Source organism: Talpa occidentalis, unplaced genomic scaffold (genome assembly GCF_014898055.3).
Source record: "Talpa occidentalis isolate TD23 unplaced genomic scaffold, MPIMG_talOcc4v2.1 talOcc4.8, whole genome shotgun sequence".
In the NCBI taxonomy this organism is placed as follows: Eukaryota; Metazoa; Chordata; class Mammalia; order Eulipotyphla; family Talpidae; genus Talpa; species Talpa occidentalis.
The window spans coordinates 106,635,931-106,649,586 of NW_023605194.1; the positions used below are offsets into that span (position 1 = coordinate 106,635,931).

Here is a 13,656-nt window from a genome sequence, read left to right on the forward strand (position 1 = left end):
ACTTGACAACAGCAGGAGCGTCAGCGCCGCCGCCTCGGCTCGGGCCGCAGCGCCTTCCCAGGTGGGGGCGGCGGGCGGGGAAGGAGGCGCGCGCCCCGCCGGGCCGCACCTGGCGCCGCCCGGGCCTCCGGGGCCGCCCGCGCGCCCCCACCCCGCGCGGGGCCTCCGCCTGCGCGCCCGCCCGCCCCGCGCCCCGCGCACGCGCACCGGGGCCCTCGGGCTGTCATGGCGGCGGGGAGCGGCTTCCGTGGGCACCCGGGGCGCCGCGCGAGCCGCGGCGGGGCGGGCGGGGGCGGGAGCATCCTCCCCGGCTGCGGTCGCCTCGGCCGCGGCGTCCCCGGGGCCCGTGCGCGCAGCGGCTGAGCGCCGCGGGGGGCCCCGGCCGGGGAAACGGGGCGGCTGCGGCCAGGTGCACGGACCGCCCCCCGCCCCCCGCGCCCGCCTCCCGCCTCCCGCCGCCCCACACACCTTCCCTGCGCGCCCGTCGAGCCTCAGGTGCCCGGGGCCGCGGCACTCCTCCCCCTGGGCCGCGCGCCGAGAGCAATCGCCGCCCCCTGCCCCCGCCTTTTCCTGCCCTGGATCTCCGCCGCCGTCGCGCGGCTCCCCGGCGGGGTGAGGACGCCCGAGGGGCCGGGTGAGGGGCGCCTTCTGCCGCCCCGCGAGCTCGGGCCCTCCCTGCCCGACCCCTCCCCGGCCGCCCGCGGCCGCGCTCCCCGCGCACCTGCGAGGCGAGGCGGCCGCGCGCCGGGAACCTGCGCCCGTGGGGGAGGAGGGACCTGCGCCCGGGCCCTCGAGCCCGCCGCGCCGAGCCGGCCTCCGAGCCCGGGAGAGCGGGTCGCGGGGCGTCGGGAGCCCTCGGGAACTCACTTGACGGACAGTAACTGCTCCCCGCGCCCCTCAGCCCCCACCCCCCGCAACCCTAACCTATTTAACATAGATCTAATCTTCCAATAGGGTTTGGCGTTGTTGTCAGCCTCGGGGAGAGAGATTGGACAAGTGTTCTCCACGAGGAAGAGGGCGACGCCAAGGACTTTCCACAGCAACTGCTTTTGGGGTGTCTCCACAACTTGGAAGTGACCTTCGTGGTGCGTGGCCGGAGGTGTGCTCGGTGCTCGTGCAGCGGCTGCTGTCCCGGAGCGACTCCGAGCTGTCCTTCCTCCCGAGCTGGCAATGGCTAGCGAAAACAAGAATGTCCCTTCCCCGCCACCAACAGGTGATGACGGGGGAGGTGGAGGGAAAGCAGAAGAAACCCTTGCAGAAGGGGGTGCACTGTCCCTGAAACCAGGACTCCCCATCAGGGGCATTCGAATGAAATTCGCCGTGTTGACCGGGCTGGTGGAAGTTGGAGAAGTATCCAACAGGGACATCGTGGAAACTGTCTTTAACCTGGTAGGTAGATAATTTTATCAGCATTTATTCTCACCGGGTTGGGGCACTAGACATTGAAGCTGGAGCCAGATGCTTTCCTCAGACTGTGTGATGATGGCTTTTTCCATGGATAGAAACACGAAATTCCGCTGACCTACATGAAGCGATTTCGTGTATGTTTCAGTTTAATGGCATTATGTAAACTTACACGCTCCAGGTTTTGTGAAAGTGAATAGCTCTCTTGTGCTAAGGAAGGAAATTGTTGTTGCCATGGGTGTATTTTGGGGAGTTCCAGTGGAGGGGTTTTTTATTCTAGAAAAACTTTTCTCTCCCTTGGAATGTATTGCGAACTTTGCATTTCTCTTTAACATTTAAAAAAAGTTCTCCTGGCCTTTTATTGTACTTGAGAAGTAACGTGCATGGGTAGTCCTGCCTACTCTTTTGAGTCTGATCTAAGTTTTGAACACAGTTCTTGTTCATAGGACTGATGAAAGAGGAATTTGCACAGTCAGTATTTATTTTTAATTTTGACGAGTTTTTACATATAAGTATCAAAAGTTAAATTTTGGAATGACTTTAGGGTTACATGTGAAAATTGAAGGGCATTTTGAAAGGAGGATTGTGGCAGATATGTCTATATTTTGTCTTGAAGGAAAGTATATTTGGTCACTGGAAGTTGCTGGTTATACTACGATGGGCTGTGAATATTGTTTTTAAAAGATGGATATGCAGTACTTTCCTTTTTTTTTAGTTACATTCTTTGAAATAGCTATCATTTTTTTTTTAAAGATTTATTTATTTATTTATTTATTTATTTATACAAGCACTGGGTACAGTCAGAAGCGCGGGAGGGTGAGAGAATTCACCAGAGCGGGGAGCAGAGCAGGCAGAAGGACCGAAGTACACTGCTGAGGGGAGCAGCGGGCGGCAGGAGAGGTCTGCGCGCCATGGCCCAGCGCTCAACCGCTGCGCCACTGGGGGAGGCCCTCTTTATTTTATTTATTTATTTTTTTAAGATTTATTTATGCATACAAGAGCTGAGGTACAAGCCAGAGATGCGGGGGGTGAGAGGATTCACCAGAGAGAGCGGGGAACAGAACAGGCAGAGTGACTGAAATACACTGCTGAGGGGAGCAGTGGGTGAGACAGGAGAAGTCTGCTGTGCCATGTGGGTTGCTCCCTGGTGGGCTGGGGATTGCTTCATAGTGCGGTGATTAACCCCTTGTGCCACCAGAGAGGCCTGAAATAGCAATCATTTCTAATGGGAACGTTTTAGATTTATTTATTCTAACCTCTTGCTCATCAACTCTAAGAGTAAAAGCTAAATTTGGCTCACCTGCTCACCTGATTTAGACAATAACACATGGGAACAAGTAAGATGGCAGTAGTTGTAATAACTGTGTAGTACCCCTTCTCCTTTGCCTCTAAGTTTTCAAGTGTAAGCTTGTTTTGTTCAAAGACAGCTCATTATTTCTTTCACTAGACCTTTATAAATATTCTGGTCACCTGCAGATGTATCTAAAAGATATATACAGCTTATATAGTGAGAAAGTAGCTAGATGAATTTCACTTGCTTTTGAAGGATGAAACTTTCAACAATAGGTTATTTCTCTGCCAGTTTTGTGTTTTGGGAGGTTATATATAAACACCTACAAATACACATATAACACATGTTTTTTGAGGAAATGTTCAAATATACACAAAAATAGAGAAGTATAATGAGCTCTGGTCTCTATCATCCAGCGCTCAACCGCTGCACCACCGGGGAGGCCCCTCTTGTATTTTATTGTTAAGAAAAAACCAAATTCTATAGTAGTAGTTTGCTTATATGCTACCTGGAGCCGTATGCCTGGTAGAAATTTTAAGGTTATTGGTCAAATCATTCACAGCTGCATGTTTTCAGGGTAATGGTTGTGTGGTTTAAGGACAGGGAAATCTGTTCATTTACACCACCTGCTCTTCCTTATTTCGTTTCTGATGTGTAAAGAGGAATAGATTAGTTACTCTCTTTCCATTACTTCCCATGCTCCTTTGCGAATATCTGGGGTCTTGCCTTAGTCTTAATTCTACTGAAAGAAGGAAATTATATATATATTTTAAAGATTTATTTATTTATGCATATAAGAACTGGGCCACAGGCCAGAGGTGTGGCGGGAGAAAGGATTCACCAGAGACAGAGTGGGGAACAGAACAGGCAGATTGACTGAAATACACTGCTGAGGGGAGCAGCAGGCGAGACAGGAGAGGTCTGCTGTGCCATTTGGGTAGCTCTCTGGCCTGGGATTGAACTCATGCTGTAGTGGCTGTGGATAGCTTCATAGGTTGCATCGTAACCCCTTGCGCCACCAGGGAGGTCCTGGAAATTATATTAACTGGTAAGTGATGTTAGAAAAATTACTAGTATCTACTAGCTTCTACTGTCTAGCAGTGGGCTAGATGCTTTACACGTTTTTAATTCTTCTCTCAATAACATACATATATCTCATTTTATAGATGAGGAAACAGAGACAGTGGAAGGTTAAGTAGATTGCCTACAATTGGGTGGTTCTTAGAATGTCAGTCTTTCCAGGATTACATCATTTTTTTTGAATTGGTGTAGAATTGTTTGCCTCCCTAAGCAGGTATTTATAGTTTAGGCATAGCTTTCCCCTATGTAAGGACACAAAAATTCTTGGTTCCACTAAATATTAATGGTGCAACTTCCATCAGTAGATTTTATTTCTTTTTATTTAACACTCAGATAACTTTCAAAGAACTGCTTAAAAAAGACAGAAATTGAAAAACGTTTTCCAGGTCATTTGGTCAGTTTTATCTCACTCAAAATGTGGATGCAGAAACTTGATAATTAAGTTTTTTTAAGAGGTAGTATATTGGGTTAATGAAGACATTTTTAAACATACAGTATTTATTATTACCAAGAGAAACTGTTCCTTAGCCCAAACATTCACCTTTAGGAACACATGTCAGTGATAAACTTCGATGGAAGTCAAGGCAAAGAAATCCTTTCGTACCAAAATCACAGCATTATGAAAAATACTAACCTTTCTTATTTCCACCAAATCTTTCAGGAAATCATAATTTCTGTAAAAATCAGTGTGTCCCTTCTTTCTTGGTTCAGCCTTAGCAGATTTCCAGAAAGCTGCAACACCTGGGGATAAAATCATTGCTCCAACAATATGAAATCATGGACACTTGGCCAGAAGGCCTTGCATCTGAGGTTCCATCAAAGCCGTAGAAGCCATAAATTCTCCTTAACCCAGAAATCCTCCACACTCTGTATGCAGGTTTTTAAACTGTGCAAAATAGGATACAGACTAAAGAATATGTGACTTGTGTGAGCAGTGAAATCTTACAAAAATATCAGTCCTGTGAACCTTCCATCTGACTTAAGGAACTAGTGTGTTGTCACTTAATCCTCAGGTGTGCTCCCCCTTTATCCTGTGCAGTAGATTTTCATCAGTTCATTATTTGTAGCAGTCATAACTTCCTCCTATTTTTTTTTTTTTAGGCATTTGATTAAAATATTGGGCTGTTGGAAAAGTCATGACTGTTTTATGTTTGAAAAACAGAAAAAATGCATTATGACTTTTCTGACCCTATGCATTGTTTTGATTCTTTTTGTTACTGATTACGTATCAACTACTTTAAACAATGAAGTTTATACTATTAAAATTAAGTTCCCCTTGTCCCAGAGTTGTGTCCAAAATAGTAATTGGTAAAGCCACCATATAACTCCGGAGGTCTTTCCTTGCTTTGCTAATGTAGTTTGACCTTTCTCTGTTATGAATTCCACCCTTCCTATAATTTCTCTTGCAAATCTGTTTTATAGTTCAGTTTTGAATAATAATACAGCTGTATATGCAAGTGTTTCAAACTTTCAACTTTTACATATTTCTTGTTGCAATTTACAATCATTTTATTTTGTCTTCATCTGTGCTAAGGTAATTTGTCACATTCTTGGACCCAAAATAATTAACGTGTTGACATTTTCGGGCACTTGATGCTAAGTTTAAGGCTTCCATCAGTTATTTAGAGGTATTCAATGCTATTAAACACTGGAATAGTGTTTACCATGGACTGGTGATAAATATATGTATTAATGAAACTTTTTTTTGTTTAAAAGGTAACTGGTTTTAATTAAAATGCTAAAGCTAAAAGATAAATTTTCATTACTTGTTATATAGTCTTTGATACATAGGTCCTGCTAAAAAGTAATTGTGCAAACTCCTAGTACAGGAGCTGAGGAGATCACACAAAAGCCGTTTGTACTGACTGCGTGGAGAGTGTGCTTGTAAACGTAAATGGGCAGTGGCTATTCCTGTCTAGTTGATTATTGTCCTGCAATAACGTGGATCCAATGGTGTCATGTCTTTTGATCTTTCAGGAAGAATTCAAATCTAGATTTAAAAAGACATTTTAAAATACCAAGTAAAAATAAAAAAATAATACAATATGGGACACATAAAATCACAGGTAGTTACTGTGATTTTAATCTTTCATGAATGATTACATGAATGACGATAATCATTCAGCATGCTTTTTATTCTGATGTATATATCTAGAATTATTTCTTTCTTGTTATCTGCTTTCAGAAATTTAAGGGTTAAGAGTACTTCATTTTAGAGACATGCTTGTTAATGGACTTCCCCCAGTTCAATTTGTATTTCATGTTGAATAGAAAACTTGAACTAGTTTAAACGCAATAAAAAGACTCACTTATTTGGAAGTCCAAAGTAGGGTAAGACTTTTAGTAACAAAATAATGGTAAAGATTTCTTTTTCTATGATGTGAACTTCAATTTGTTGATGTTTTCCTCATGGTTGTAGTGTGACTTCCAGGGGCATTTGGGGCCATATATATTCTTATTCACAGCTCTTGGGAGAGAGAACCTCTCTGTCCTAACAATTCTAACAAGAGTCCACTAAACTGAAAACTGTGACTGTTGAAATGTTGTGATTGGTACTTGCTGTTATAACCTAAAAATAGGGACAGTTTTCTCAAACGTCTTTGTCTGTATGGGGAGTGGTAGATACATAAAAAGATGGGTAAGAAATTGAAAAGGTGAATTGGATGCTGCATAGTCAACTGGTGATGTCAGGTATTCATCTCTACAAATGCATAATAATATATTAGTAATGTTAATGATATTCATTTGTGTAGAGAGAAAAAAAAATCATTCTTGATCCTAACTTCTTTGATGTTGCTCTAGTTTTTGTACCTTACGTAGTAGTGAGAATTAAGTGAATAAATACCTTAAGATAATGTGTGGTACAAGTGCTATTTTAACTATTTGCTATTATTTCAGTATTTGTAATTTTAGATATAGTCATCATATTCCAGCCATATAATTTTTGCATAGCCATTACTGACCTAATTGGTTCTGCACCATACTATATAGTTCATATTTTGAAATTCATTTAATAGCCATCACCATTTTTCAGGGGTGACTTATTTTTAAACACCTTTATAGAGTTATAATTTACCATAAACCATAAAATTCACTTGGTTTTTATAAAGATTTTTACAGGATTGTGCAGGCATTATCAATTTAATTGAAAATATTTACGTTCTGTGTTGAAGAGGTTTTATAGTTTTAGGTCTTCTATTAAGACCTATTTTGATTTAATTTTTGTAAACTAAAGGTATGATTTCTGTTAATCTATTGATTTTGATGGGAGAGGTGTTGAGCTTTCAACCCATGAATGTGGAATGTCTATTTATTTGGGTTGTCTTTAATTTCTTAATGTTTTGTAATTTTTAGTATATGAGATGTTACTTTTTAGTAAATTTTATTTTGTTATTAAAATACTCTGAAGGCATCTTTGTGTGTTGAAATTTCCAGAAGAGGAATAAATGGTTCCAAGTATAGGAACATTTATATAGCTCATGAGTAGATATTGTTTTATTGTTAATTAAAAGAAATTTGCAAGAATTGGTGAGTTTTAAAAACTTTATAGGTTTGTAGAAGTGATAGAATTGATGATTTCGTCTCCTGCTGGTATAGTCTTGTTCCCTTTGGAATTGGTTCATTTTAAGAGAAATCATTTGGGAACTGAAAAAATAATTTTTTGGGTGTGAATTAATAGCAAAAGAAACTAAGTTTTCTCATATTTACCAAGGTAGCTATTGGGGGTATATTTAATCAAACATCTTATTTTAAACATTTAAAAGTTTTTGTGTGCATGAAAGAAAGATGTCCATAATACAATTTTGTTTTAAACTACCTAGATAAACAATACTTGTTTTTTATACTGTCAGAACTTGTACAGTGCTTGATATAGCAAGTGTTTATTCAATTAAGTGGAATTGTGTTAATCTTTTTATTAGGAAACATAGTTTCTGTTATTCTTTCTGCAAAAGCTATGTTAAAATCTTAACACATATTTCTATTATTTTTTGAATTTAAGAAGATACATGTCCAGCAGCATTCATTTTTCCTTTTATTCTGGTTTTTTTCCTTTTATTCTAGTTATCTTTATTGGCTTTCATCTAATGGAATATATATTCAGAAACCTTCTTGTTTGTAGATATCTAGTGAATCTTTGTTTTAAGTATTATTGGGACAAAATTCAAGGTAAAAAACAAAATAAGAAAGGAAACAGTTAAAAAAAAAGGCTATCGAGAATATACAAATTCTCAATTATTTTATACAAGACACCTAGTTTTACCTTTTAAAAATCTTTTTGTGTGCATATCTTTTTTGATTCCTCAAAGGTTTTATTGGTTTTGTCTAAGGTAATGAATTTCTTGTTGCTGGAGGTTTTAGAAGATTGCATATTGGCTATTTTGTAGAATGGATTCTTGCTTTGGGTAGGAAATTGGACACCAAGTGACTTCTAAGGTTAAGTAAATATCAGATGTTCATTTTCTAGGTTTTATTGTCTCTTTTGCATGTGGGGCTTTGTATTTATTTCTCACTTCCCTTGATTCGACTTACACCGTCAGTCTTTTAGTAATTAGTTTTTTAAAAATGAGTTTTAAAGACAAGTGAGGGGCTGGATTTTCTCTATTATAGAAAATGAAAAATTGATGAGGTCCCAATTAATTATGTTTTGCTAGATATAAATTTGTTGCTTGAGAAATGAAAATGATTTTTTCCTTGCCTAACAAGATCTTTGTTCAGTGAGTAATGACTTCATTGGTGTGGTATTTTTGTATATAAACTATAGTAAATTTCTTGAACCTGTGGGAGTTTTAAATAATTAGACCTCTGATGAGTTGTTGGATTTTGTTGTTTATAGTGAAAATATCTTTCTCATAAAGTAATATAGATAAATGAAATATCTAATTGAATCTAATCTTTATGATCTTTGGGCTTCAGTATCTTGAATGAAATAATCATAATATCTCAGAGCTAATAAGTATGTAAATAAATGTATAAAACACAAAGCATTTAAGAAAGTTTTGATTTAAAGTTAACACATGAAAATTAAAAAGAGAAATCCTGTCTTTTCTAGAATTAAAGTAGGCTTCTATTTAAAAAGGCTCATTGGTTTCTAAAATAGAGAAAAATATTAATTGTTGAACAAAATTATATAAAGGTATATTGAAATGATTATTATATCATTTTCTTAGATTTAGCTGCTATGAAATTAATAGATATCAAGGAGACACAGCATCAAAGCATTTCAAAATATTTTCCTTATCAGTGGCTGCCGGAGACAGTGCCTGTAGGCAGACGTGAGAGGGGGTTATTTTGCTGGCTTACTGAAACATTTGGTGGATTTACACTTCTTAATCTTTTCAAGCTTTTTTGTTTTTTTTTTTTTTTATGGGTAATTTTTAATTTTCAGCTATGGTAAGAGGTAGTGGAGTTGTGGGAACAGTATAGATAATTTGTGTGTTTTTGAGATAAAGTTAATAGTTTTGAGTTACAGGTATCACAGTAACTAAGTTTGCCAGTTTTGTTTGTGTGTATTACTTAGTTTAATTCCTATACTTGCCACAATCAGATAGGTATTGGTATTTCTGCTGAATGTTCTGTTTTCTGCAAAAGTTGAAGATAGCAAGGCCTATGGTGGGGGGCAGGAGAGGAGTAAGACTGGAATGGACCACTGAAAACCTCTGGAACTTTGTAACCAGAATATTAACAAAATGAACAATGATTCTAATGAAAATGCTCACAAGGAGAAATTTCTTCAGGTATTTCCACTTTAGCATCACATTCACTTTTGTAGTACTGATTTCTGGACTTTTGCTTCTTCTTTGAGGAGTAGGCCTGGTAGCATAGCTTCTGATGGAGAACATTTTTGTTAGTACTAGCATCTGATACATGGTGTAGCTTTTTTTACTTATTCATTATTTTAATATAGGGGGGAATATCTCTGCAGTTTCTTAATCTGTACTTGCAAATTATCACATGTTTAATGCACAGCAGTTCTTGCAGTCATTAATCCAGGCACTATTTGCATTAAAGGAAAGCAATTCTGTAAATATTCTGACTTAAGATCTTTATATGTTGCTAGGAATTTCTCTTTCATTTTGTTGGAAGAAACAGTAAATGAACCAACCTCACTTCCACACTGTTCCTGTATTATTCTACTTCTTAACAATCAGTAGGAGGTGTTTCAAGGCAAAGATGTTATAGCAGAACAGACTGCTGCTATATTCTGAGCTTTTAACCACTGAACTATATATGGTTTATAATTGCAAAGACCTTGAATGTGAAATAGTAGTGGTTTAAGGCATCTGTCAATCATGTAATTGAATAGTGAGTCTGGAGAGTTATCTAGTAGGACAATGTCATTCAAGTATATAAGTGAAATACAATGTGATATTTGGTTTCTTAGTATATTACCACCTAATCTGGAATGAGGTGAAGGGTGCCATGGGTGAATTTTTCTTCCTGATACATTTCTATTTTGATCTTTTTTCATAGAACTGAATTTGAACTGTGACTTTTTGCTGTATTGAATAGAATGTGTTGACTATGATTTATTCTTTCCTGTAAGTTTGAGTCATTGATTTGAATGTTGATATTTGGGATGTAATTTGGAATACTGAATATTTCTGCAACCTTCTCCCTCTTCTACATTTCTAGTTCTTAGTTCTTTAGTACTAGTTTAGGTACTCATCATTTATTTTAAAGATTTATTTTATTTACGCATACAAGAGCTGGGGTATAGGCCAGAGGTATGTGGGGGTTGAGAGGATTCACCAGAGACAGTGGGGAACAGAACAGGCAGATTGACTGAAATACACTGCTGAGGGGAGCAGTGGGCGAGACAGGAGAGGTCTGCCGTGCCTTGCAGATTATCTCCCTGGCTAGTGGAGGAGGGTATTGAAACTGCATTGTAGAGGCTGCGGACAGCCTCACAGCGCTGAGCTCAACCCCCTGCGTCACCATGAGGCCCTCTATTAAAGTGTTATGCACTAGCGTATGTTTTGTCTTGATGTGGCTGATGGCAGAAACTACTTAGAACGGGTAGTTTTGGGGGTTCTGGGGTGCTCCTCTCCCTGCCTTACAACAGTAAGACTGGAGGTTTTTGTCCATTTTATTCATTGCATTCCTGGAAGGATACTTGCCACGTAGTAGGTGCTTAAAAAATGTTTATTGGGCCTCTCCTGGTGGCGCAGTGGTTGAGCGCTGGGCTGTGAAGCTGCCCGCAGCCTCTGCAGTGCCAGTTTGATCCCCGGCCGCCGGCGAGGGCCCCACTTGGCGTGCAGACCTCTCCTGCCGCCCGCTGCTCCCCTCAGCAGTGTACTTCGGTCCTTCTGCCTGCTCTGCTCCCCGCTCTGGCTCTGGTGAATTCTCTCACCCTCCCGCGCTTCTGACTGTACCCAGTGCTTGTATAAATAAATAAATAAATCTTTAAAAAAAAATGTTTATAAACTGAACATACTGGTTTTCTTTGCTAGGAGTCTCAGGAGGATGCTATACCTGGCATCTTAATTTTTTTTTTTTAATCAGTCTGGGGTTTCCAGTTCATGCTAGTACTGTGAATTCGAAGTCACAAACCTATGCAAAGACTATCCCTAAACTTAATTTTCTCAGAGGAGATTTTTGTTTGCTCTGTAGATCAGTAGTCCAAAGGGTAGTTACTTGTGTTTTCCCAGTGCCAGTGGATGGATTTTTTGGGAAGGGGCATCTATTATTTCCCTTTTGGGAGTTATGTATTTTCAGATTTCATTTCTAGTTCCCCATCTTGTGTACTTTATTTCTTGTTTTTATAGGGGCATTAAAATTCAAGCCTCCTGAGGTACTAGCTTTCCCTCCTGTGGTACTTCAGCAATTGTAATAGCAGTTCAAACCCTACATTTTAGATCCTTGGGGAGTTGCCCTTTTTTTCTTGCAAGCTCAGCTCTACATTGGAAAACATTTTTATTATATTTCACTAATATTTGTAGGTGTTTGTAAAGTGATAGTTTTTAGGTAATCTTAGTCCATTTACTGTCCTGCTAAAACTATAAGGTGTAACAAAGCATTGGGTATCTGACAACCAGTGAATAAAATTAGTAGCAATTTTGGCTACAGTGTGCCAGTTATAACCAGCCCAGGAGTACCTTAGATAATTACAGATAATTCTACTGCACATTAGCATACAGATTGTACAGTTGTCATCTTTCCTAAATTCTTACATTTTATATACAGTCAGTGAACAATTTTCATGTTAGAAAGCAACCCTATACCAAGTACACACACACACACACACACACACTTATTTACTGGAAATTTTATGTGTGGGGGTAGTGTTTTAAATCTTGATATTTAAATATGTTTTTTGAGTTTTTAGAATTGTGGAATGTTGTGAGAAGTTTTCAGTCATTTATATGGAATGTTAAGTCTTCCTAGAAATACCATTTGTATTGACAAGAAGCTTTATAATTTTACTGTTTTTAACATTTTTATCAGTCCAGGGAGGAACTTTTGACCTAAAGATTTCAAGGTTCACTTTTATTTGTAGGCACTATTGTCATTGATTTATTTAGTTTAGATATTTGAGACATTAAGGGAAATTCCTCACTAAGTCAAATTCTACATTCGGTGTGAAAAAATTCAGCATAACATCTTTCAAATATATTTCCAGTTTATATTGTTAGACACTGATATCTTATTCTGTGGTGCATGAACTATTACATCATATTATGCAAGTAGTGCTTCAGAACAAAGATTGAAATTAATGCTTTGTTTTGTACTCCAATTACATTGTAATAGGGGTGAACCTGGATATAAGTCAGGTATTTGACGAGTCTGTTGATTACATATAGCCAACATGAGTGTTGCCCAAGGATCGTCTCACTAATCCACACAACTCCTTTATTAAGCTTGTTTTATAACAAGAACACAAGATTGGAGAGGTTAAAGATACTCAAGTACCATGAAAAATGGGATTTTGACATAAGGTTCTTTGAACCTCACTCTTGCTCACTATGACTATTAATATAAATTAGGTGCTCAGATTAGTATTTTAGAAAATGGTTACTTAGCTTCTCAATTGTATTTAAATCTAAGAAATTGCTGAACAACTTCTACTGTCAGTTTTTTTTTAAATTTATTTTTATTTATGCATACAAGAACTGGGGTGTAGGCTAGAGGTGTGAGGGGTGAGAGAATGCACCAGAGACAGAGTGGGGAGCAGAACTGGTGGATCTACTGAGATACACTGCTGAGGGGAGCAGCAGGAGAGATAGGAGAGGTCTGCTGTGCCATGTGGGCTAGCTCTCTGGCGGGGGATGGAACTCATGCTGCTGTGGCTGGTGATAGCTTGATAGTGCTGAGATTTTAGCCCCTGGGCCACCAGGGAGGACCCAGCTATTGTCAGTGTTTTTAATTTTTATTGTTTTACTAAATTTATAGTGGTGTTTCATTGTGGTTCTAAATTTTCTTAACCTGCAATATTTAACATTTCTGGTATAACAAAATATTTACTTTTCTGTTACCAGGCAAGAGTCTTTTAGTGTGTTAGTATGGTATTGTCCATCTTGAAATGTATCATTTTAAGCCAAATCATTAACATGGAATGGATTGAATTAAATCATAAGAATAAGAATCATACTTCAGTTCTACTTGTGGTGAAAGTGACATTATCTTCCAATTCTAACATATAAATAATTAAAAATCATCAAACTTTCTTTGTTGGTAATTTTGTTGAATTTCTTTTGTAGGATATGGTTTTAATTAAAATAATCTCAACTTTTCTAAATTTTCCTTGAGGTGATTGTCTTTTGGTTTTTCATTTTTGGTCCTTGACAGCTTCACCCCTTCTTAACTAGCATTAATGTGACTTTTATTTTGAATTATTTGCATTTCTTTCCCTGTTTTGGCTGGTAGATATCTTAGAAATAACC

The 13,656-nt window shown here is 39.1% G+C and overlaps 1 protein-coding gene across 4 annotated transcripts in view; it reads left to right on the forward strand.

Annotated features, from left to right (window-relative positions):
• The first annotated feature begins 460 nt into the window (after positions 1–460).
• Positions 461–13,656, forward strand: part of LRBA (LPS responsive beige-like anchor protein) — a 493,454-nt gene continuing 480,258 nt past the window's right edge. Inside the window, exons 1-2 of one of the 4 annotated variants that reach the window (XM_037497443.2) lie at positions 461–495; positions 955–1,389. In XM_037497443.2, the coding sequence (XP_037353340.1) occupies positions 1,171–1,389 (219 nt within the window). In that variant the 5' untranslated portion in view covers positions 461–495; positions 955–1,170. The other 3 variants (XM_037497442.2, XM_037497444.2, XM_037497445.2) reach the window with 3 other exon arrangements.